This window comes from Furipterus horrens, unplaced genomic scaffold (assembly GCF_987537825.1).
Source record: "Furipterus horrens unplaced genomic scaffold, mFurHor1.1.pri manual_scaffold_9, whole genome shotgun sequence".
In the NCBI taxonomy this organism is placed as follows: domain Eukaryota; kingdom Metazoa; phylum Chordata; class Mammalia; order Chiroptera; family Furipteridae; genus Furipterus; species Furipterus horrens.
Window position 1 is genome coordinate 9580599 of NW_028327179.1, and position 23353 is coordinate 9603951.

Consider the following 23353-nt stretch of genomic DNA (forward strand, 5'->3'; position numbering starts at 1 on the left):
CCTGTGACTTCCCCAAATCACAGAGTAATTGGTGGAGCTGCTCAAGAACCTGAGCCTGTCACCGAAGAGACCAGAGATCTTTCAGTGACAGTCTTGGGAAACAGCCCCAAGATCTTTGCAAATTATCTGGTGGGGAGAAATGCCTAAAGTCAAAAGAAGCCGGAAAGCACCCCCCAGATGGCTGGGAGTTGATCGAACCAACACTGGATGAACTAGATCAAAAGATGAGAGACGCTGAAACTGAACCTCACGAGGGAAAGAGGAAAGCAGAATCCCTGTGGCCTATCTTCAGGATCCACCACCAGAAGACACGCTACATTTTTGACCTTTTCTACAAGCAGAAAGCCGTAAGCAGAGAACTGTATGAATACTGTATTAAAGAAGGCTGTGCTGACAAAAACCTCATTGCAAAATGGAAAAAGCAGGGCTATGAGACTTATGCTGCCTGCGGTGCATTCAGACACGGGACGCCAACTTTGGGACAAACTGCATTTGCCGGGTCCCCAAAAGCAAGCTTGAAGTGGGCCAGCTCATCGAGTGCACGCTCTGTGGCTGCCGGGGCTGCTCTGGCTGAGGCCCTCAAGCCCTCGCCCCTCCCCACCTGGATTTTGGACATTACAGGCCTGTCCTACCACCTCTTCCCTGAGTAGCTCTCCTCATAGAGCAATGGCCGAGGCCCAAGTGGGAGCGCAGTCTCTTATGTGTGAACGCATTGTTGTTCATCAGCTGTAATTTGTAGAAATAAAACTTTTCTTTTTTTCCGAGGTTTCAGAAAGACCTAACGGCAGAAATCCACAAATAATCTAGATCTATGGAACCCTTAAATAAATATTTTCTTTTCACCAAACTCTGGTACTGAGAGTTATGCTTCTAGCGGCGGGCAATCGGGCCCCCTCGTAACTGAACAGCCCATGGGTTCTGTTACAATCTGCAGGGTGGGAGTCCGAGGTGGAGGTGTCACCAAGGGCTGAGGCCACACGCCCCCTCGTCTCCTCTGGAGGAGGCAAACCGGCCGCAGGAAAGAAGTGGACTTAGGGGGACGAAGGACGCCAACAGAAACTGTCCTCCAATGTGGGGGCTTTGCAGAGATGCAGACACACCCAGGGACGCGGACACTCCTCGGTCGCAGACAGACTCCTAGGGACCTGCGGAGGTGGGCCCAGGGACTAGCTGTGCACGTGCCTGCCAGCTAGCCAGCCCCGTGCACTGAGCCTCACTGTGTGCCAGGTGTGCAGATAACACCGTGCGTAAGACAAGGTTCCCCCTTCAAGAAACTCAAAGTCTGGTTGAGAAGGAAGCACTCCCGAACCGTACACGGTGAACGCAGGAGGAAGGAGCGTGCTCTGTGTTCGCCCCTGGGTGGGCCTCTCAGGGTCTCTCTGTCCTGGCGGGGAGAAGAGGGTCAGGCCTGAGGGCTGAACCCATCAGCTTCTGCCATCTGCAGCTGCTTGTTCCACAGCTGAGCCACGCCCACGGCGGCCCCAATCAGACACGGTTTAGGGACACAAGAACCTCAGCACCGCACACTCCATTTCTTTCTTACTTCCCACCGACCTGGGCTGGGATGTCCCAGGCTGCCTCAGAGACAGACAGACTGGGAATGAGCCCAGTGTCGGCTGTTCTTGCTCGTCGGGGGAGGTCAGGGGGGGGCACAGGTGCAGCGAGGCAGCTGGACGGGGAGGGGCCACACAGGAGATGGGTGAGGGGCAGGCTCAGCGAGTCATCCCTTCCCACGTCTGCCACCATCACGGAGCATGTCTGGGCTCTGTGAGTTCCAAGGGCAGTCCTTTCCTCGAGTGACATTTCAGCCAGGCTCAGGGCGAGTTTTGTGGGAAAGACAGGGGACCCACGCCCGGTTCGGAGACACACTTGGGTGTCTCATCAGACCTAGCAGGGCTGCTCATTGAAAGCAGACTTTGGGAACCTCTACTTCCCTAGGAGTCTGCACCTTTAACAGGCCCTCCAGGTGAGGCAGTATCTCTTCTTTCTACGACCTCACCCCCACCCAGGTAGGGTAGACAGCTAAAGCGAGGCACCTGCCTTTCTGGAAACCTGTAAGGGAGGGCAGCTGTAACAGGGGCAAGAGGGGCAGTTCAAAACATGTGACTTTATTCATCAGTACAGTTTCCAAGCTCCGCCCCTAAGGTGCCACTAAGACTCTCCTGCAGGGCGCCCCACTTGGAGAAGTTGATTAGCGGGAGGGATCAGGGATGGTGAGCTCAGGTCTCTGCTCCGTGCTGACTGAATCTTCCAGATTTTTCCACTGTAGATTTCTTTGCTTAGAGTTTAAGCCCCACCCCCACCCCCGCCCCCAAAGGTGGTAGCATGGCTTTCCCACCGCAGGACTATCACAGTGGCCTCCATGGGGCAGCCTCCAGTGTCAGCTGGGCTGGTCCCTGCTAGGCTCCGCTGCTAAGCAGGGAATTGCTGGAGGCGGAGAAGCTCTAGAAACACTCACTGAATAAGCTGGCCCTTCCTTTTTGTTCCAGCCAGAGCTGGTTAACTCCCGAGGAAGACAGACCAAAGGCACAGAGAGTCCCAGAGATCCATTAGCTTTGCAGAGAGAAAATCCATCCTCAGCTCCACACCCCACCACCAACAGAGCCCAGAGGCCAGGCCCAGACTCCTTCTCCACTTCACACGGGGACAGGAAACTGGAGGAGGTGAGCCTCCAACATCCTACCGAGACACCAAGCTGCCTCTGCAGGGGCCTTGGGTTCACCTCATGCCGCGATGGGTGCTGACTTCCTACCGGACAGGATTAGCCTTGGCCAGGTCCTGGGGCGGAGGTGGGGCAGCCCTGACCTGCTCCAGCTCATCTAGGCTTTTGACGGTCACCCTGGAACGATGACAAGCACCTCCCTCCCTCTCACAAGTGCCCCGGTTTGAACAACCAAGTGTAGGATCACCCTGCCTAACCCCACATCCGTCAGTGGGCACATAAGGGCCAGAGGTGCTGCTTGGGCAGAGGAACGACGGAAGCCAGATTCGCAGAAACTTCCGAATGTGTGCACGTTGGACAGAGAACCCGAGGAGACCAGGCCTGGCTGGGTGACTGTGGCACAAACGAGCGAGCAGGGATGGGCGGGGAGGAGTGATTCTCGCTGCCGGAGAAAAGTGTCCCTCGGCCTCTGCTGTGACTACAGCAAAGCAATTAATTGTGCTTTTTTTTTTTTTTTTTTGTCTAAATGTTTTTATTTGAAACAAATAGGTGCACCAAGCAAGCGCTTATTTTTCCCACTCCATAAAAGAGCACAATAGGGGCAAACATCGTTTGGCAGGACAGCTCCAATATGTGAATATCCTTCTAGTCACTGTGGTTTGGGTAACTTTACTCATAAGCAGTCATTCTTACACAAAGTATTCCCCCCAAAGTGCTAACATCAAACAAAAGGAAGTGGTCTTAATTTCATGTGTGGGGCAGTGTGTCCTATAAATGCCAAAAAGTGGGAGAAGCACAAACACAACTCACTCTTTTAAAAAAACTAAATAGTTCAAAGTAGAATTTTCCATCCCTCCCCCTTCTCCTGTAATAAAAAGTAGTGCTGGGGTACAATACCCAGATTTGGTTTTTATCTGGCCCATTTACAAAGCGTTGCCCCATATGACTCAATCATTAGGGTTTTGGATAACAGTCCATTCACTGTGAAGAGGTGCACCTACTCCTTCCTCCTCTTCTTGCCTTCATGCTCATGTTCCTTGGGGCGGCTGCTATCCGAGGGTCTTTTAGAGCCACCATGCTGCTTGGCTTCTTCCAAAAACTTGTCCAAACCAAAAGGATCTTCCTCAAACTGAATTGGTCCTTCTCGACCTCTTTGTCTACTACGGTCTGAACCAGAAAACTCCTTATCGGGAACAAATCTGTTGGTCTTTATTCTGTCTTCTAGATCATCACCATACATGTCCTTATCGAGATTTTTACTGGGCCTGTAAATATTCTGGGCCAGTAAATATTCTGGGCCATATCTTTACCGCCTCTCCAAGCTTGATCATAATAAACATTGTAAATTTCCTCTTCTCCACCTGCAAAATCACTGTCCACATACCCTTGGATTGGTTGAACAGCCTTTGGTCATACTGAACTTCATTGGAAGTCCGAGGATTGGGCACACCGAGCGCTATGACCTCACTGATATCTCAGTTTTCATTTCTCTGCAGTTTAGACCTCTTATCAGGAGCTGCCCTGGAAAGATTGCGGTCATGCTGTCTCTCTTTCCACCTGTCATGTCTGATTTCATCCCTCTCACGTGCCTCCCCATCCTCTTTTAACACATGGGTTTTGATTCCAGCCCTTCTCTCTCTGGCTTTCTGGGCCATTTCTCTAAGTTTCTCTTCATGTTTCTCTTTTTCTTTCTGAGCCATCTTTCTCTCTACTTGAGCACGCATTTCCACAGCTTCACGAGCCTTCTGATCAGCAATGTAGAGGGCTTCAGCCAGTTTGGCAAAATTTTCATTGACGTGCACTGTCTGCAGTCCTCTTCCATCAGCGGCTAGACGTTTGTCTAATGGAATTGTATAACCCTTTGCATTCTTCCAGTTTGAAATACAAGGAGGAATCTTCCACTCTTGTGCCTTCACAGTCATCTTGCGGCTAGGAGAATGCATGACAGGTGCAGGAGGAGAAGGTGGTCCCCGGGGAATTTTCTTATTAATCTTGAACCTTGGAGGCTCCATTGGATCTTTCTGCATTTCCACCATTCGAATAACCCTCTGTTTTGCTCCAGAGTTAAAAGCCACTCCTTGCTCAGATGGTGTGTATCTGATATACTGAGCAGGAGCCAGTTTATCAGCTGCTCGAACTGGCATGGCCGCAGCAACCTTCTGTGACACGGACTTTTCTAAGGCCACCCTTGTCTTTTCTGTGATCTCTTTAATAGCTTCTTCATCAGGTCTTTGCAGGTCTGGATCATCTGCATTCATGACTTCCTTGGGAACCAGGTCAGTGTACTTGCTATAAATGACCTTGTTTTTTGACTGTCCTTGCTGAGCAATGGCATCATATTTACTTTTTCCTTCAGCACCCACCTGAATGGCCAGTGCATTTGACATCTTTTTCTTTCATCCCATATCCAGTGGATACTGGGCCACACGGATCTCTGGAAAAGCACCTCCATCTCCAAAATCCTCTAATAACCGAGGTATCCAGCCTTTCCGGTACCCATATGGGGGAGGTTCTCTTCGGGAGGAGACCAGTGAGGTCTGTCGTGATCTCTGAGATCTTGCCTTTTCTTCAGTCTCAAGCTGGTCTTGAGATAGCTGAGTAGGTGCAGGAAAAAAGCTGGCGAGAGCCATCTTCTTCCACTTGCTTTGAGCGCGGGTGGGTCTTTCCCAGACAAGTCAGGAAAAGGAAGGAGCGCGCCCTACGCAGGCGTGTCCGGGCCTGTTGGGATTTGGAGTTCTTTGAATACGACCACAATTCAGTTCCATCTAACCAGAATAAGCTTGGATGATCAATTCCGATCAGAAGAGCAAATGCATCCCTCCTCCACTGTAAAATGACCTAATTGTGCTTTTTAATTAGTTCTGCAGGGCACCGGGTAAGCTGCCCCCTGGCTCCCTGAGGCCCAACCCTGATAAACAATCCAGCAGCATGGATCCCCATGGAGCCCCCTCTGCCCAGGAAGGTGGGGAAATTCAGGCCTGTCATTTCTGTGGCTTCATCCTGTCCTGGTTTCCCTGTTGTCTGGGGAAAGCCGGGGAGGGGCAACATGGCTGCTGCCTCCCTGCCTTCTTCTTCCAGTTCCACGCAAACTTTTGTCCTTTCGGGGCTTTTCCAAAGTGTGCCCTATGGAGCCTGTGCCTCCGCTTCCGGAGCAAAGGACTCCCCCAGCTGTGTTTCCAAAGCCATCTCCAAAGCCATCTCGGCTCGAAACAGACCTGGGCTCTTGGCTCACCCTCAGCGAGGCAGTCTTGAGGGGTAAGGGCTTTGCAGCTGAAGGAAATGAGGAGGAAGAGGCCCCACACCTGGAAATGAGGGCTAGAAAAAAATAAACGCATCAAATGCAAAAATACAGCATATGAATTGTAAGAAACAAGGACAGAGTGACTCCCAAACCAGTAGAAAATCATTCGTAACAAAGGGCAAATGTAATTAAAGGGTCCCAAGGCAAATTCAATTAGGGGATCTCTGAGAAGGGAGTTGACGGCATTAGCATATCTACAAATCACAATAGGGGCATTTAGGTAATCGGGTTAGATCCTAACTCCGGAGTAACCAGTAATGGAGAAACAAGGGAGAAAGAAAGGGGAGGGGAGCTAATCGCATTAGGGAGGGGGAGCTAATCACATTACTGTAAAACCAGTTTTCTTCATCTACTTGGTGCGCATGCCCCTGGTTGAGGGTGCGCCCAGCTCTGGAGACTTGTGACTAAACGCCTCGCTTTGCTTCTCAAGTCCTGTGTCCCGGTTTTTATTGCGAGCATTTCTCACATTAACTAACTAGTGCATGAAATTTCTACAGAAACCCTTAGAGCAGCAGTTTTTAACCTGTGGGTCGTGACCCCTTTGGGGGTCGAACGCCCCTTTCACAAGGGTCGCCTAAGACCACTGGAAAACACATAATTTCATATTGTTTTTCTGATTAATCACTATGCTTTAATTATGTTCGATTTGTAACCATGAAAACACATCGTGCATATCAGATATTTACATTACGATTCATAACAGTAGCAAAATTACAGTGATGAAGTAGGAAGAAAAATAATTTTATGGTTGGGGGCCACCACAACATGAGGAGCTGTATTAAAGGGTCACGACATCAGGAAGGTTGAGAACCACTGCCTCAGAGGAACCGCGCATCCAAGTTTAAGAGCCCTGCCCCCAGGATCAGACGAAAATGCCCTAAATTAGCTCATAAGTATTTCCCAGTTGGTGGTGCTCAAGCCCGCCTAGGGATCAGGAGCCCTGGCGCATTTCAGCCTCTGCTTTCTGAGTCGGAGGCAGGCCCCCTGACACACAGTCCCAGGAGGCGTGAGCTTGCACTGCGAGTGGCGATCACGCGGAGGAGGCCGTGGGCACACAGGCTTTTCTCCTGCTGCTTGCCTGTCTCTGCCCGTGCCCGCCCGGCGCCCCTTGGTGGCTGCCTTGGTGGCTGCTCACCTACTGGATATAAGGCTAGGACTGGGACTGGCTTGAAGGCTCTCTGTTGGAGCTTTTTTAGAAAATTCCCTAAAGATTTTATTTATTTGTTTTTAGAGAGAGGAAGGGAAGAAGTAAGAAAGGGAGAGAAACACCAATTGATAGTCTCCCATACATGCCCCGACCAACCCCTGGCAGGGAATAGAACCAGCAAACTTTTACTTTGAGAGACAATACCCAACCAACTGAGCCCCACTGGTCAGGGCTCACTGTTGAAGCTTTGAAGTGGCTGGGGACAGGCTCACAGAGGGAGGCCAGGGTAAGAGGCAGGAAGCGCTGCAGATGGCTGGATTACTAAGGACGGAGGGCAGGGACCTGTCCTGGTGTGTGATCGCAGGGCAAAGGGTGGGGTGGGGTCACACAGGTGTTATTCTTGGGTCAGAAGAGAAGCCACTGGGTTTTCAGGCTGAATGGGATCACCTGGAATCACTGGGTGCTGGGATGAAAACAGACTGCAGGTGCGAGAGGACAAACAGGGAACTGAGATTAAGAGTCTCGCCATAAACGAGGTGGGAGGTGGTGGTGGCTCAGGACAGCGAGGTAGCCCGCGTCTGAGCATCGTGTGACGGTGGCATTGACGGCCCGGATGTGGCACGTGGAGAAGGGAAGGCTGGCATTGGGGAGCTGTCGCGAACCCAGAGGACAGCTGAATGGAGTGTACCAACATGCATGCTTGCTTCAGAATTCTCAGAAAAATGGAAAGTCTGGTCTCAGTTTTTAAAAGACCGATAAAGATTTTTTTTAGAGCTTGTCAGCCCGCCCTCCGTCTTTCCCCATCTCATTTTGCTTGATCTTGCTACCAATTAGCTGGTACTCAGAGGCAGAGTGGGTGGTTCTGATGAGCCCAAACTGGCTTTCATTGGAGTTCAGGGCTTTCAGTTAGCACAGCTGCTGTGGCGCTGATTATTGGTGACTGAGTTTTAAGACCTAACAAAGGCAGGCAGGGACTGGAAAAATTCTAGGTGGGTCTCTCCTGCACCAAGTCCTGAGCCTTATGAGAGGGAGGCAGAGAGCTTTGGGGGCGAGGAGGGCTCTCTCCCCAGCCGCAAGCTCGTGAAACTGCCATGAGGTTCAGAGTCAGGCTGTGGCTTGGAACCAAGGCATGGAGAGAGAGCAGCGCTGTCCCCGCTGGGTTCTAGAAGAATCAGGCCTAGAACCCACTTTGTTTCCAGCACAGAGCTCACCGAAGCCCTCTGCTCTTCCATGGCACCCACCCCACCCAACAAGACCATGGCCGGGTCAGACCACCACGGGAAACCAAAACCCCACTGCTCGCCCTCCTGCCCTCACACTTGCCGGCCTAACTGCCTTATGCAAGGTTTGTATAAGTCCATATTCTCAAAGGGAAACTCGGAGAGAGTGGTGGGTCCAGCATTTGCTCATGGCAAGGAAGTCCGCCATGGCACTAGGCACCAGGCCCTTAGGGAAACACTAAAAGGAAGATTCCCTCCTCTGGGGGATCTCCTACAGCTCAGTTTAGCTACATCATCCCTCCCTGAAGGCTCACAGCGCAGATTCGTGAGATGTGGGCTGCGAGAACGGCCCCGGGTGTCCAACCCACGGGGCCAGACCAGTCCTCGGTTCAGCAACCGCGGCACTTGAGTTCTCACTAAGAAAGGATTCAGAGTCAAGTCTTAAACTATAACAGAAAGTTTACTTAGAAAGTCAGAGGCAGAAGTGAGCCAGCGGGGCTGCGTAGGCTCATATAACAAGTCACAGAGGCAAAAGGAGAGTCTTTGGAGCTTGAGAGAGAGAAAGGCAAAGGTAACCCTTCTCGGCGAAGAGGAGGGAGAGAGATGCAGGGGCCAAGCTCCTGGGAGGAAGAGCCGCTGGGGCCTCAGGCCTGAGGGCTTTTAAAGGTAGAGAGCTTAGGGGCGGTCTCAGGGGGATCTCAGTAGAATAGCCATCAGCTTCCCAGGTGTGTCCTTTCAGAGTCACGGTCTCTACTGATTGGTCAGTGCTATCAGGGTCATTAGTCAGTGCAGCTGGTCCTGATGTCAGCCAAGGTGTCCTTGTCTGGTTTTGCTGCTTTTCTGGGCCTGGGGCTGCAGCGCACCTGAGGCCTGCGTGTGATCTCTAGGGGTTAATGCTTTAGGGAGTGGTGGGCAAGGGCTTGTATGGGGGGGTCTTTTGAGGCTATTCTCCTGTCCTTTGTTCCTCCTCTAAAGGGGTCTACCACGTGACTAGCGATATACTAGAGCAGGAAAGGTCATCCTGGGGGTCTTCTTGTTTTCCCACTTTTGCCGGTTGCTAGGCACCCAGGGGCTTTCTGCCCTGGTGACCTGTACCTGGCCCATCGTCCTTGCCCTGTTTAAAGTCTGATTGCCTACCACAGAATCAGGCTCCCGCAGAGTAAACAGCCAGTGCACATTTGCAGAGTCACACAGACCCCTTTCTCTTTGAAATTGCACATGACCCTGACTGCTGCCTCTCCATGCAGCGTCCAGGGCTATGGTTTTGCAAGGTCCTCTCTGGCCAGCATCAAGTGGCCTTGGATTTAAAAATGCACACACACACAATCAAGCCAGAAATGGCTTGCTAGTCAGCCTTGTTCACTTAATGCAAGAGCCAGCCCGCCCACTGGGCCCAACACAGGACCTACACTTTGCATGTTGGAGGGCTGTTTTCTTTTCTTTTTAAATGAAGACATAACATTTCTTTCATAGTAAAGGATGGCCCACTGTAGGTTATAGAAGTTTCCCAAAGTAACACTATCTGTAGCGTCAGAGCCCAATTCACATGGGGACATGTCTGCCTCCCACATCTATCATTTAACTGTTATGATACCTCACCAGCAGGAGATGACACTGAGTAGAAAACCCAAAATGGCTGCCAATTCTACACCCAACTATTGACAAGTACAGAGACATTGGGCCAAGGACAGGAGCCTCCCTCTCAACCAGCTCTGATGGTAACTCCACGGAGGGAGGGAGGGAAAGACGCATTACTCAGTGGTTTCACGGACAGACTTACTGAATGCTGCAATCATTCTATTCAACCAGCTTTCAGAAAAGGAAACACACCCTCAAGGAGAGGAGCAAAAGGACCAAGTGGCTCCATTGACAGCTCAGCGCATCCCTCTCCAGTACGGCCCTCCTTCATAGTTCCTTTTATTACAATAGCTCTGCACAGGTTTCTGTCCCAGCTGCACAGACCACTGACTGACTCAGTGCCTGACACATGCCTGACCCTGGCCAGAAGAATCTTAAAGCCTTCATAAATGATGCCTACATAGTTTTTATAAATCTGGGCATCAAGGCAAACAGCAATGTTCTGAAAAGACCTCTTGAAGCCAAATAAGACTGTATGTGCTTTGCGGTAACTGCCCCCAATGGGTTCATGTTGAACAGTGGATAAGAGACAGAAGTAGGAAGATAAGCAAGAGCCAGGTCAGAGAGAGAGAGGGAGGAGAGGACTGAAGCCATGGAGACAGAAAGCATCAGTCCTGTGAGTAATCTTCTGGCCCCTTCTCTCGTGGTCCTCTCTACAGTTATCAACACCCCTCAAGGAGATGTCTACAGACATACAGCTGTTCTTGAAGGAAAACATGGCTGATAAGACTGAGACTTCCTAGCCTGGTGAAGAATCTGCTTCTGGCAACTCCAAAGTGCAGGACAAAGAGGAAAGGTCTTGAGTTGTAGGGCAAGCTTATATACAAGTAAGCATTTCCTGACAGCAAGAAACGTTTTATGCTTTGCGAGGAGGGACTGAGTGTGGCTCAGGGGCAGTTAGGATGGTGACAAGGACAGGGAGTGAGGGAGTAGGCTTCTCCAGGAGCTCCGTCGTTTATGCACCTGCTAGGAGCCCGTCCCGTCAGCCACAGAGCCAACTCCAAGACTCTGAGACAGTGATTGAGCCGACGCTCAGCTCCAGGTCAGGCACACTGACTGCAAGAGCTCAAGGCTTCCCTGCATTTGAGAAGCTAACGCCCACGGCTGTCAGGGAGCACGTGGCCTTCCTCACTTACGGAGGCTGGTCTCCCAGTGCTCTTCTTTTTCATGAAAAGGTTTTCTAAGACCCTGTCATGTTCTCTTTCTCAAGTCATCTGCATCCTATCTAATCATACACTTTGAACTTGGTTCCAAACTGCTTCTGCCCCTGCTAGCGAAGTGAACCTGGACAGTCCAGCTTCTTTTCCTTTCATGTACTAGGACGATTATGATACTTAGAGTTTATGGTAAGGGCTAAGAGAGATGAACACCACCTGGTACATGGTGGGCACCCAAGCAATGAGTCTTTCTCCCTGGAAACACTGCACTACCGCCTCAGAGAAGTCCCTGGAGAAACAGCAGGCCTGGCTCATAGGGCCCAGGAGAGTTCACCCCAGCACTCTGCAAGGGAAGCAGGACATGGCTGTAGAGATGCTTGGGGCTTGAGAGGGCACACTTACCGTCATCTCGGTAGAGTAATACAAAAACAGCGCTCCCTGAACTAGCCTTTTCTGGACTTTGGTGTTGACCCCTATTGTCAGAAAACACCCCTCATTTAGCAGAGCTCCCCCAGCTCTGTGGGTTCAGGCTTTTTTTTTTTTTTTAAAGATTTTATTTATTTGTATTTTACAGAAAGAGGGAGGGAGAAAGAGAGGGAGAGAAACATCGATGTGTGGTTGCCTCTCAGACCCCCAACTGGGAACCTGGACTGCAACCCAGGCATGTGCCCTGACTGGGAATCGAGCCAGCGACCCTTTGGTTTGCAGGCTGGCACTCAATCCACTGAGCCACACCAGCCAGGGCGGGTTCAGGCTCTTCATGACTTGAGCTGAGGCATCTGCTACAGCATGGTTCCCCTAGTGTGCTTCCCAAATAATATTGACGCCCAGGCCCCACCCTGGAGAAACTCATTAAGTTGGTTTGAGCAGGGCAAAGCCACGAGTATTTTTCTAACACTCAAACATGCAGCCAGGGTTGAGAATCGCTGCCCTAGCATCTTTTACTGTGGCAACAGCTTTTAAAAGCTGTGTCCTTGGGTGCGCAGGGAAGATAGCCATCCAGAGATGGGAACAGCATGTCAGTGGAAGGAGGATGGAGCCGCAGGCAATTCCTGCCAAGCCCCTGAATTACATCCCAGTTTCAAGAAGAGACATTAATCCCACCCACATGGTCTTCACATAATTACTGCTTAGAGGCAGCCCAATAACCAAGAATTATTGGAGAGGCAACAAGAGGTGAGTTTTGAGGCTCAGCAAAATTATTCATCTATTCACTTACTGTGCATTCAACTAAATCTTTGTGGTGTTGGCCAAATGCAAAAAAAAAAAAAAAAAAAAAAAAAAGAAAACAACCCCAAACCACCCAACCCTGCCTTAACCATAGTCAGACTATCAGCAAAGATGCTGGTGCAAGGCTCCTTAACAGGAGCAATGCTATCATAACCTCTCCTCCTAGCCCCACTTGAGATGCAGACTGACAATCTTCTGTGGCAAAAGGTTAATTTAATTGCAGCTGTATCGAGAGAATTTGGATTTCTTTCCAAGGCATCTGGTTCTCTCATGAGTAGATTCCACTGGCTCAGACAGTTACTGCCATTATCCCAAGTTTATGCTGGTTGAGGAAACAGTAAAGGTCTAGGACAAACCTATTTCAAGTGATTTATTGAACAAAAAAAAAAAAACAAAAAAAAAAACCTTCACAAATTGCTGCAAAGAACTTTGGACATCTGATACCTCTGGTACCATCTCATGCAATGAGTCAGATCATTCCCGTATTTACATGACTAGGCAATGCATTCAGCTTCTGAGACATCCAGCTATATTCATTCACTATCATCGTTAGGAGCTGTTGAGATTAAGGTCCTCGACCCCTGGAGAAATTAGGCACAGGTCGCCTCTCAGATGTAACTCACAGTATCTGACTGAATGCCCTGAATTCCAACCCAAGATAAATTGTAAAGAAGCTACTATGTTCTTACGTCCATTCCACAGAGACCAGTTAAAATCTAACCCTTTCCTATCACTGTTGGTGGGAAGCGGTTTCAGGAGTAATTTCTGCGAGACAGGGCTTTTGATCTGGCTCTAAGTTAGCCCGGTTTGAGACATTGAACACAGAAATAATAATGAAGGCCTCCCAGAGCATCAGGCTAGAAAAACCTTGGCTTTGTTTACATACACATTGGGATCGAGTAAGAGGGGTGTGTGTGCATGTGCGTGTGTACACATAACTCATGTACAGAACCTCTTCGTTTAGAAAACAGCTTTCCCTGCCTGTATTAGGGCTCTGCTATGGGCCCGTCTCCCTGCTCAGGTCATCCATTACTTTACAGACAGTGGGGCTCTTGGGAGAAAGCGTGCACTGCACCTGGAGGAGGCGCAGAGAAAGGAAGGGGCCAAGGATTTAATAACCAGCATCTGACTCATGATGAATGTATTTGCCAATGAAAGGTGAAGAGAGCTTTGGTTCCAATCCCTTTATGGTCCGGAGCAGGCCGACCCCGCTATGTATTGAACATCATCTTTTTTCACCAGTGAGCTCACCAAGATGTCTGAGGTGGGAGTGACTGCTTGACAATGCAGGTACCGGCTGGAAGAGGAAGTGAATAAATGCAAAGAGGGAAAGACAACTCCTCCTATGGAAGAAAGATGGAATATGTGCCAAGTTAAGAGCTATAAGGAATTTGAGATCAAAGGAATGCCCTAGAAAATGAAAACTCAAGTGTATTTAAAATCTAGTTCCTTCTCATACTGAATGCTTTAAAAAGCGCCAGACAGAAGAGAAATAAGTTTCAGGGTAAGACTTTTTTTCTCAAGAGGTTTGCTCAGAAATCCAAGACTTGGCCAGTCTGCATAGTGAGTGCCTCGCTGTGCAGCGCCACGGTGGCCGTCACCGAAGAGATGCAAAGGAGCGCGGCCTGGGGATCCTCCGCGTCCATGTCCATCGCTCTCGGTGCCCAAGACACAGGCGAATATTCTGGAGGCCACCCTCCCCTCCCCTCCCCTGTACTGTGGGAGAGGCAGCTGGGACACTAGGCAAGGTCTTAGCTGCAAATGAAGAGCTGGGCAAATTCACAAACCTGCAATCTTTTTTCCTGACATATAAACCTATGCATTCTGAGGATTCCATAAGAAAATAGAAGTAAACCCTCACAAAACTACCAGGCTGGAATCAAGACACTGCGATGGCTGAGCTGCTGCATCAGGTAAGACAGACGGGTCCGTAGCGCCAGTTCAGGTGGTTTCCAGGGCTACGTGGGAAGCCAGGTACAAGCCCAGCTTCCGCCCAGGCCCCGCCTCCCGGAGGCTTTCAGGAGCTCACACCTCCGCCGGCAGCACTCTGGGGCAGCCCGCACCCCACGCTGCCTCCTCCTCCTCCACTCCGCGGTGCCCCCCCACCACCTCGGGTTCCCCACAAGCGTGTCCACAGCTGTCTCCTAGCACAATGTATTACTTTCTCAGAAAAAGAGAAAGAGCAGAGAAGGCAAGCTGCGGAGGCCGAGAGTAGGGAACAGCTGCCCCGGGCGGGGGCGGGGGCGGGGACCGGCGTGCTAAGTGCACAGACCTTTCGGAGCCATGGAAACGCTCTACGCCTGGAGCCCGGCGGCGGCTGCGCAGCCCTGCACACGCGCTCAGCATCACTGAGCCACACACTTCACGTGCCTGGGTTTTATGGTATGAAAATGTCGCCCCCATAAAGCTGCTGATTCAAAAACGCGTGAGTTGTGTTTAACAGTGAGCCATGAAGGTGCCTGTCCAAAGGTGGGAGAGGGCGCTGCTGGAAACGCGGAGCACGAGGAACGGGATGACACGTTTGTAAGAACTCCTCCAACTTTAATGGCGGGGAAGGTCAGGCAGCCACTGAGGACGGGACGCGGTCCCTGGGAGCATCGCAAGGCTGTGTTTTTATAAAGTGGACGCGGTCAGAGTTTTAGTTGTTTCGTTTGTTTTGTTTTCTTATCACAAGTGGTTACAAGTTGCGGGAAATGTCCTCACTCTTCCATCGTCTCTTTTTTCCCAGTTTCTTGCCCTTCAAAGAGAGGATACCTGGCCTCCACATCGGCCCACGTGATGCTGCCGTTGGCCAGATCTCGGACCACACCAGGCAGTTCAGAGATCTGGGACAAAAGGAGAGAGAAATCCAAGAATCAACAGACTTGATTAGATTGTCAAAAAGGCTTCACCCTCCCCAGGTACCCTTACCGAGCCTAATCAGCGTGGAAATAACGACAGGGTCCCCCAACGAACTGGGCCCCACAGAATGTTTCTTGCCCTTCCCTCTGTGGCTCCCTCCCCCCTCAGACCTGGGTTTGGCTCTTCTCCCAGCCCAGAACGCCTGCCAAGCCCCCACAAAGCCTTTCCTAACTATTCTACATATGTGTCACTTACAGTCACTTCACGTGTGTTCAATTTAACTCTTAGGACAGGGGTCACTCACATAACATGAGTGCAGGGAGACTGGTACAGAGGAGAGCCCCAGCAGAGGGCCCGCCTGTCCCTCGGCCACACCTGAATGCCGGCCACCACGCAGCGGTTCTCAAACCTGAGCATTGGGACCATCTGGAGATCCTGACAGAACAGTTCTGCTGCCCCCTCTCACTCCCCAGCCCGCCACCCCACCCCAGCTCCTGACTCAGTAGGTCTGGGGTAGAGGTTTTGCTTATCAAACAAGTCCCCAGGTGGCTGGAGACCACCCGTAAGAAGCACGGAGAGGCAGGATGGAGGCCCAGGGAAGCAGGTCAGCTTTCGTAAAAGGACAAGCCAGCAATCTGTGACTTCCGAATGAGACCATAAACCCCTTTGGGAAAAGCAGGCTTCCACCCTCCTTGCCCTGTAACTAACTCTCTGTATCACGCTGAGCGATTACTTAGGCACTCGAAATAAAAACCTGCTCAAGATTAATAAATTAGTTAAAGCGGCCACTCTTGCCTTTCCCTTCTGCACTTTTCCCATCTCCACTGTTACCTTCTCATTAGGTAAAATCACTAAAATATATGCATTGTTTTAAATGGATTAACATGGTAAAGTTTATACACACACATGTAGGCATTTAAACAGAAATGTAAAGATGAAAATGCCTAAGCCTCCCAAAGCCTGCCAATAAAGCTATGGTAACAACCACCTGGGATCCTGTTTCTCTTGCCCAAAGAAACAAACGACTATAAAAGCAAACTGCCAGAGAAGGAGCCCAGAGCGATCCAAATGGCCATAAAATATGAGAGAAGTGTTAATGGATATTTTCTTGATGAAACCAAGGGGACCTGGGAGTCTGTGTACTGTGTGATACAAGCCGATGATTAAAATTAGAAATTAAAGAAAGGAAGGGGAGCACGAACACCCAGCCCCGATCAAAAGGAACCAGCACATATCTCTGAGACCACGGAGGCTGGGGGACAGGCACCTCTGCTCGGATCTGCCGCATGGAGTCCCGGTCCCGCAGGGTGGCCGTGTGTGGGGTCTTGTTCACGGTGTCAAAGTCAATGGTGATGCCGAAAGCCACGCCGATCTCGTCAGTCCTGGCGTAGCGCCTTCCGATGGACCCAGAGGAGTCATCTACTTTGTGGGAGACGCCGTTCCTGGTCAGGGCTTCCGCTGCCCAAAACAAAGTAAGAAAATTCGAAACAGAATGATGGAGAGTCCCAGTGTCATCAATGGTTGTCACACAAGATAAGGAAACTTACAACAGGCACCAAGACAAGAGAGTAAGAAGGAAGACCCCCTGCTGGAGCCGGAGCCAGCCCCTCACTCACGCCCGCACCTTGCACGGCTGCAGGTAAGCGAGCATCAGACCAGCAGCCCAGGCCCAAGGCTGGTCCCACTCCCCGCCCCCCGCATGGCCCTCAGCGGCTTGATGAACTCTTCCCATTTCCCAAATCTGAAATAAGGGAACCGCACTAGGTGGCCACAAGGATCCCTGTCAGCGCTGTGGGTTCTGTGGCTGGAGACCCACCAGGGTCCCCCAGGAAGTGAGCGGAGTGCCAAGGTCACCAGGAGAAACAAGGATGTTTTAAATCTGACTCCCGGGTCCCACCTCTGACTCAGTCAAATGCTCGGAGCAAACAGAGCAAGCATACTCTTTCAGAAGTAAGAACAGAGGCTTAAGTCACTTATTATTATTTTTTTTAAAAAACAAAAGAAGCCTGGCTGGTGTGGCTCAGTGGACTGAGTGCTGGCCTGCAAACCCAAAGGTCCTGGCTATATTCCTAGTCAGGGCACAGGCCTGGGTTGCTGGCCAGGTCCCCAGTTGGGGGCTTGCGAGAGGCAACTGACCAATGTATCTCTTGCCCACTGATGTTTCTCTCCCTCTGTTTCTCCCTTTCTTCCCTTCTCTCTAAAAATAAATAAATAAAATCTTAAAAAATTACTAAAATTCAGTCTACTTGACAGTGTTCCCATGAAGATTTTTCAACTGGATCTGCTTACATAATTCTCTCACAAATGGCATGAACTCCTGGTTTTGGCTCAGTGGAAGGACGGAACATTTGAATGGAGCTACCACGGCCGGGAAACTGAAGAACTAGAAGGAAGAAAGAAATCCGGACATGTCAGTATGTGAAAGTCTAAACGCTGATGCGCAAACGTCATTACCAAACGCCCAGAACACACACCGCAAAAGGCAGCATGGCCAGAGCACAAGCAGGCTAACCAGAGCCCGAACCGGAACCAGGAAGATCTGCTTTTTAGCTCTGAATTTGGACCAACTCAGCTGAACTCTCTCTGGCCCTTGGTTTCTCCACCTAAAAAGCACGTAGGTCTCTCCCAGCCATGCTGCTGGCTCCGCAGGCTGGCTGTGAAAGGTAAACCACGTGGAAGCATCTCCCAGTGACCACGGAAGATGCTGATCTTTTGGTACCACATAAAGAGCCTTACAGCCTCCCCTGTTTCTTTCTCTCTGTGGGGATCCCTAAAACACCTCCCTCCAAATCACCAGCTAATAAGTGGGGTGTGTGTGTGTGTCCCAACACAAAACCCTATTCTGTCTTTTAAGAGTTTCAGGATAGCAGAAAACAACCAAAAAGTTTAATTAGCTCACAATGTAGGTCCAAAAGAACAAACATAAAACAAAGGAAAATGTCCTATATACCTATACCGAAGGGGACAGCCCTCTTAAACGGCTCCTAAAACAGGATTCAGAGTCACTCAGAAATAAAGGCGAAGATATTCCATTCTGGGTTGGAAATGAGGACTGAAGACAGTTCTTGCATAACATTTACACCACAGGTTTGCCTGAAGATGGGAATATGGGACTCAGAATGAACAGGTCCCATAATAATAAGTGACTCAGGTTCCAGTCTGCCCCCCCAACCTAATAACTTTAAATGCCAGGCAACGGTGGCTGTCACACCGTAAGTAACCCCAGAACCCCCCGTGCGGTCCCCCGAGTCAGAGCGTTGAAAGGCGCCTCCCCGCCTCCATTCTGTGATAATTCCGTGTGTGAGAGAAACGGGGACCTGCCCATATGGGAAAAATTTTTTTAAAAATCTCACTGACAATGTTTTTATACCAAATTCATAAAAAAAGGGGATTCAGGAACGATATGCTCGTAACTGAAAAACATTTTTGGCTTCCCACAGCCTGATCAAATTTCTCTTCGTGACAGGAATCTCTGCAATTCTTAGAACAGTCACTAATTCACTCTTGCTTCGCCCTTACAAAATTTCTACCGAACTCCAGTTTTATCAATATTGTTAGATTCAAAGGAACAGCTATGAGTTTTTAAAACCGTGTTTTTAAAAAGAATTAGACGAACAGAAGAAGAGCCGGAAGCAAACGGGGCACCCGGCGAGAGCACCCCAGCCGGGCGCCGCCCCGCCGCCGGTCTGCACGCTGGCGTCCTGCCCAGGTTCCCGCTCTCTGTTGAAGGAACGGAGCTGCTCCTTCAATGTCAGGAAGCGCAGGTGCAACTTTAGGGCACAGAATAAAACAGCAGCTTTATTAGCTACATAGGACCAACGGGGTGTCAGGCTTTAAAATACCGGCCCCGGGGACTCCTCGGCCCGTTTTCCAGTGTTCAGTGTCCCACAGAAAGCCGCGGAGCTGACGTCCGACACTGCGCACACGCCCGGCTTTGCAATGTCACGCAGACGACAACGTCCCTCTCAGTGATTTGACAGACATCACCTCTCTTCTCTAGCCATTCTTCTAACTGATTCTCCCGGAGATCTGTGCCTACGGATCAAGCAGTCTGGTTTCCGCAGGCAAAGGCAAGGCGGGAACGGAGAAGGGAGGCGAAATGAAGCCAGACATGGGAGACGCGGGCCGCGATGCCGAAGCACCAAAGCCAGAAGAGCGCTTACGAGCTGACCGAGCCTTCTTATAAATACGCGCCTGTAGCAACGCTTGAGTGGGAGCAAGGGCTACACCCCAAACACGAGCGGCCAGATTCTCGGAGCCATCCCTTCCTTTCCAACTTTCTGAAAACGTAAACATACCCAGGAGATACCACTCCTTCCACTGAGGCAACAACGCAGTAGGCGCTGTCTCAGGACGGAGCGCCCCCCGCAGCGACCACCACGGCGTGGGGGACCCGCGCAGCCCACGTTCACATGGAAGAGCGTGAGGCTGTGCGCGCCCCGCAAACCGGCGCACGGAGGCGGGCCGGGACAGCACCAGCCCCTCACCGCGCATAACAGCTAATGGATTCTTCGGTGTCATTCACAGGCTTCAGCAAACTCCATTCCTGCCCCTTTAGGAGACCCTGCACAGGACCACTCACCGTTCTCTGCTCATCCCCCTCGCGTACGTGGAACGTGTGTTCGAAGACCGTGTACATGATCCTGCCCAGGCCGAAGGAGGGCTCAATTACATTCGGGACAACTTCTTCCACTGCAGGAGACAGAGGGAGAGATGCAGTGACCGTCTCTCAAACGCCACGCAGTGCACTGCAGGTCCTCCTGACACAATCAATCCTTATTAGCACTGAAATAGCTCTGTCCTACATGAATACGGATTGATCCACATCAGAATGAAGAAATCAGAACATTCCTAAAAACCATTTGCTGGTAGGTAACATGATGACTTTAGAGAGAAAGTAGGAGTAAAAAAAAAAAAAATCATCAAATTTAATTCTTTGTTTATATAGCATAAAAATGAAGCCAAGCACTTCCTCAGTTGGTAGCGGAGGCTACCCTCTAACATCTGCCTTGCCTATGCAGAAAGTATTAAAACTCTAGAGCTTTATAAGATTTTGCTAGAATTAACAAACTACCATGATATCTGGCAAAATTAACAAAAATAATTCGTGCCTTGACCAGTGTGGCTCAGCTGGTTAGGCCTCATTGTGCAAAGCGGAAGGTCGCTGGTTCGATTCCTGGTCAGAGCACATGCCTGAGTTGTGGGTCAGTCCCTGGTTGGGATATGTTTGAGATTGATATTTCTCTCACCGCATTGATGTGTCCCTCCCTCTCTTTCTCCCTCCCTCCCCATCTCTAAAAAGAAAGGAAATCTTAAAACAAAAACAAACAAACAAAAAAACCCTCCTACACACAAGTATTAAGTGGTTTGTTTTACTTCCCATCTTGCTACCTGGAGGAGCACTCTTTAAGAGAGTCAAGTCATGGCCACTGTACTGCCAAGGCTCTGGGGTCAGGAGGCCCTTAGGGGAGAGTTTGCGCAGGACCAGTAGTCAATCAAAGCCCTTTACCAGGGGCCGCACAGCACTTCCCACGGGGGAGGCTGCACCTGTGGTATGTATAGGAAATGCATTCATCGGTGCATTTTATCCCAAACAGAGGCACTGCTAAGCGCTCTTTAGGTCTACAGTAACTGACCTTAACCTGGGAGAGTTCATGTTTCCAGGAAAATGAGAAAACTAGAACTGAAAACTCACACTGTGGAAAAGAGAGGCTATTTCTCCTGCCTGTGATAAAGAGTAAGAACAACATTTCAGAAATATCATCACGATGGCGTAGTATAGCTGCCAGGATGGGACTGAACAGCCCCAGGTCACGAAGAACCCCCTGCGTACTGTGACCACCCCCAGACTGTTGTTAGAGCTCCCTGAAGCTGGCTACGACGCAGGCCTGCCCTCTCCATTGGTAGGAGCTTCCAAATACCCACCGCGTTCGGTTTCCAGGAGCTTCAATACAGCTGCCATTAACCATAAGCATCCTTCACAGACATTCGAAAATACCTGTTTCCCAATTCACAGAATTTCTTCTATTGGGTCGGCCAAAAAGTCTATTATGTTTTTTCCGTACAATGGCTCTAGTAGTGCTCAACTGTCTTTAACTTCATTCGAAACAATTGGTAGATTGTATTGTGACAGCTGTCACAGCAGTTTGTATTTTAAAAAAAACATCAAAATTGGTAAATTTTTGTGCAGCCATCTTAATATTGAAGACGGAAGAAGATATGTAACGTTTTCAGTGTATTATGCTTTATTACTTCAAGAAAGGTAAAAACCCAACTGAAACTCAAAAAAAGATTTGTGCAGTGTATGGAGAAGTTGCTGTGACTGATCAAATGTGTACCAAGTGGCTTGTGAAGTTTCTTGGTACTACTGACATTCTGGCCAATTAATTCTTTGCTGTGGGGCTGCCTTCGGCATTGGAAGATGTTTAGCAGCACCTTTGGCCTCTACCCACTGGAAGCCAATAGCAGGAGACAGCCAACATACTCAAAATATCCAAATCAATAAAGTTACTGGTAAAAATAAAAAATGTCTTTTATTTTATGGAAAAAAACATATGGACTTTTGGCCAACCCAATATAAAAAATAATCATCTCCTTGGCTTTTGAAAAAGCATGAAAGACTACTAATAATCTAAGGGAATTTTAACAATTTGCCACCCCCCCAAAAAAACAAAACAGGAGTGAAATACTCTTTGCTTAAAAAACAAAAACACTTTTCCTTAAAATGAAAAAAATAATCTTTGATTTAAATCAGCGAGATTCTTCACCGCAGGTCACAGGATATATAAAGTTGACAGTATAAACTGTTCTCCAGTATGAGTACAACTATGTGTTTGTAAAAAGGCCCAAGATAATGTCTATTCATCAAATTTAGGGTTGTGACATTAAGAATTTATTTTTCCTCTTCAAGTTTTCAGTAAAATGGTTCTGTTAGAAAAGTTTTAAAAAAGGCAACTTTAAGGAGTAATGATATTTTCTGTTTGGTTCTTAACTTTCTTTACAAATTTACCATATAGCGTTTTCTGGAATCTCTTCACACTGACCATGTCTTTTGTTAGCTGAAACGTTTTCCCTTCAGTTTCAATAGTGAATTCCCTACAAGGAAACAAAGCACATTGTATGTTAATGAAGACAAGCATGGCTGTGCTTGAACTTAAGAGAGCCTTACAGATAGCTCAACTGTTTTTCATTTTCAGTGTAACACAACTTAGTCAACTCTCCAGATACAACAGCTGAAGTCAAACTTAAATTATTTCATAAGAAATACCAAAGTAGGTATTATTCCAACAATGGCACCAAACAGTATATTCTGGGAGACGCCCCAAAATATGACTAGTCTTATAACATTTTATAAGTGACTTAATGGTTAATTCCTTTGGTTTTGAGATTAAGGTAAAACCAAAATCAATCTTTTTTTAAATTCAGTTTTAGCCCTGGCTGGTGTGGCTCAGTGGCTTGAGTGCCGGCCTGCAAACCAAGGGTCACCTGTTCGATTCCCAGTGAGGGCACATGCCGGGGTTGCGGGCCAGGTCCCCAGTTGGGGGCACACATGAAGCAACCATACACTGATGTTTCTCTCCCATGCTTTCTCCCTCCCTTCCCTCTTTCTAAAAATAAATAAATCCTTAAAAAAATTTAAAAACATAAAAATTCAGTTTTAGGATTATTACAATATATTTGTCAGAAATGGATGTGCTGGCAAAAGACCACTGTTCTCTTCACTATCCCAATAAATGTAAAAATGACCAGTTTGCCATTTTATAGAAAGCAATTTTAAACTCCCACACTATTTCCAAGATAAACTTTGACATTTATGTTGATGAAGATCAGCTTAAAAGTTTAATGAGTCTATCTGATATGTCAATATAAAATATTATTGCCCCAAATCATTGACTGCAGTACGTTCGTATCCTGAGACACACCCATTCAGTTTCGGGTCATCAGACGTCACCTTTACAAAGCGCTTATGAGGCATTTCCTCACATTAGGACGGTCAATTCCGTTTCTCACAAGCAGCTTAGTGCTGAGAATAGAGAGCCCTTCTATGGCTGCCTTTGAGGCTGACGGCTGGCACGCGGGGCGCTGAGGTTTGCTAGTTTCTGGCAGCGATAATCTCATGCGCCACCTCAGAGCTTTTCACTGATTTCCTCCACCTGC

General features: G+C 49.1%; 1 protein-coding gene and 2 pseudogenes across 1 annotated transcript in view; 1 reads left to right on the forward strand and 2 right to left on the reverse strand.

Moving 5' to 3' along the window:
- LOC150001254 (protein BUD31 homolog pseudogene) lies at positions 1-847 on the forward strand (annotated as a pseudogene).
- Positions 848-3602: 2755 nt separating this feature from the next.
- LOC150001255 (SNW domain-containing protein 1 pseudogene) lies at positions 3603-5292 on the reverse strand (annotated as a pseudogene).
- Positions 5293-14875: 9583 nt separating this feature from the next.
- The window catches only part of GARS1 (glycyl-tRNA synthetase 1), a 41611-nt gene continuing 33133 nt past the window's right edge, over positions 14876-23353 (reverse strand). The window contains exons 13-17 of the mRNA XM_090287052.1: positions 22206-22291; positions 19779-19888; positions 17486-17579; positions 16464-16654; positions 14876-15180 (exon numbers count right to left, since the gene is read on the reverse strand). Of these exons, the coding sequence (XP_090143178.1) occupies positions 15055-15180; positions 16464-16654; positions 17486-17579; positions 19779-19888; positions 22206-22291 (607 nt within the window). The 3' untranslated portion in view covers positions 14876-15054. The remainder of the gene's footprint in view (positions 15181-16463; positions 16655-17485; positions 17580-19778; positions 19889-22205; positions 22292-23353) is intronic.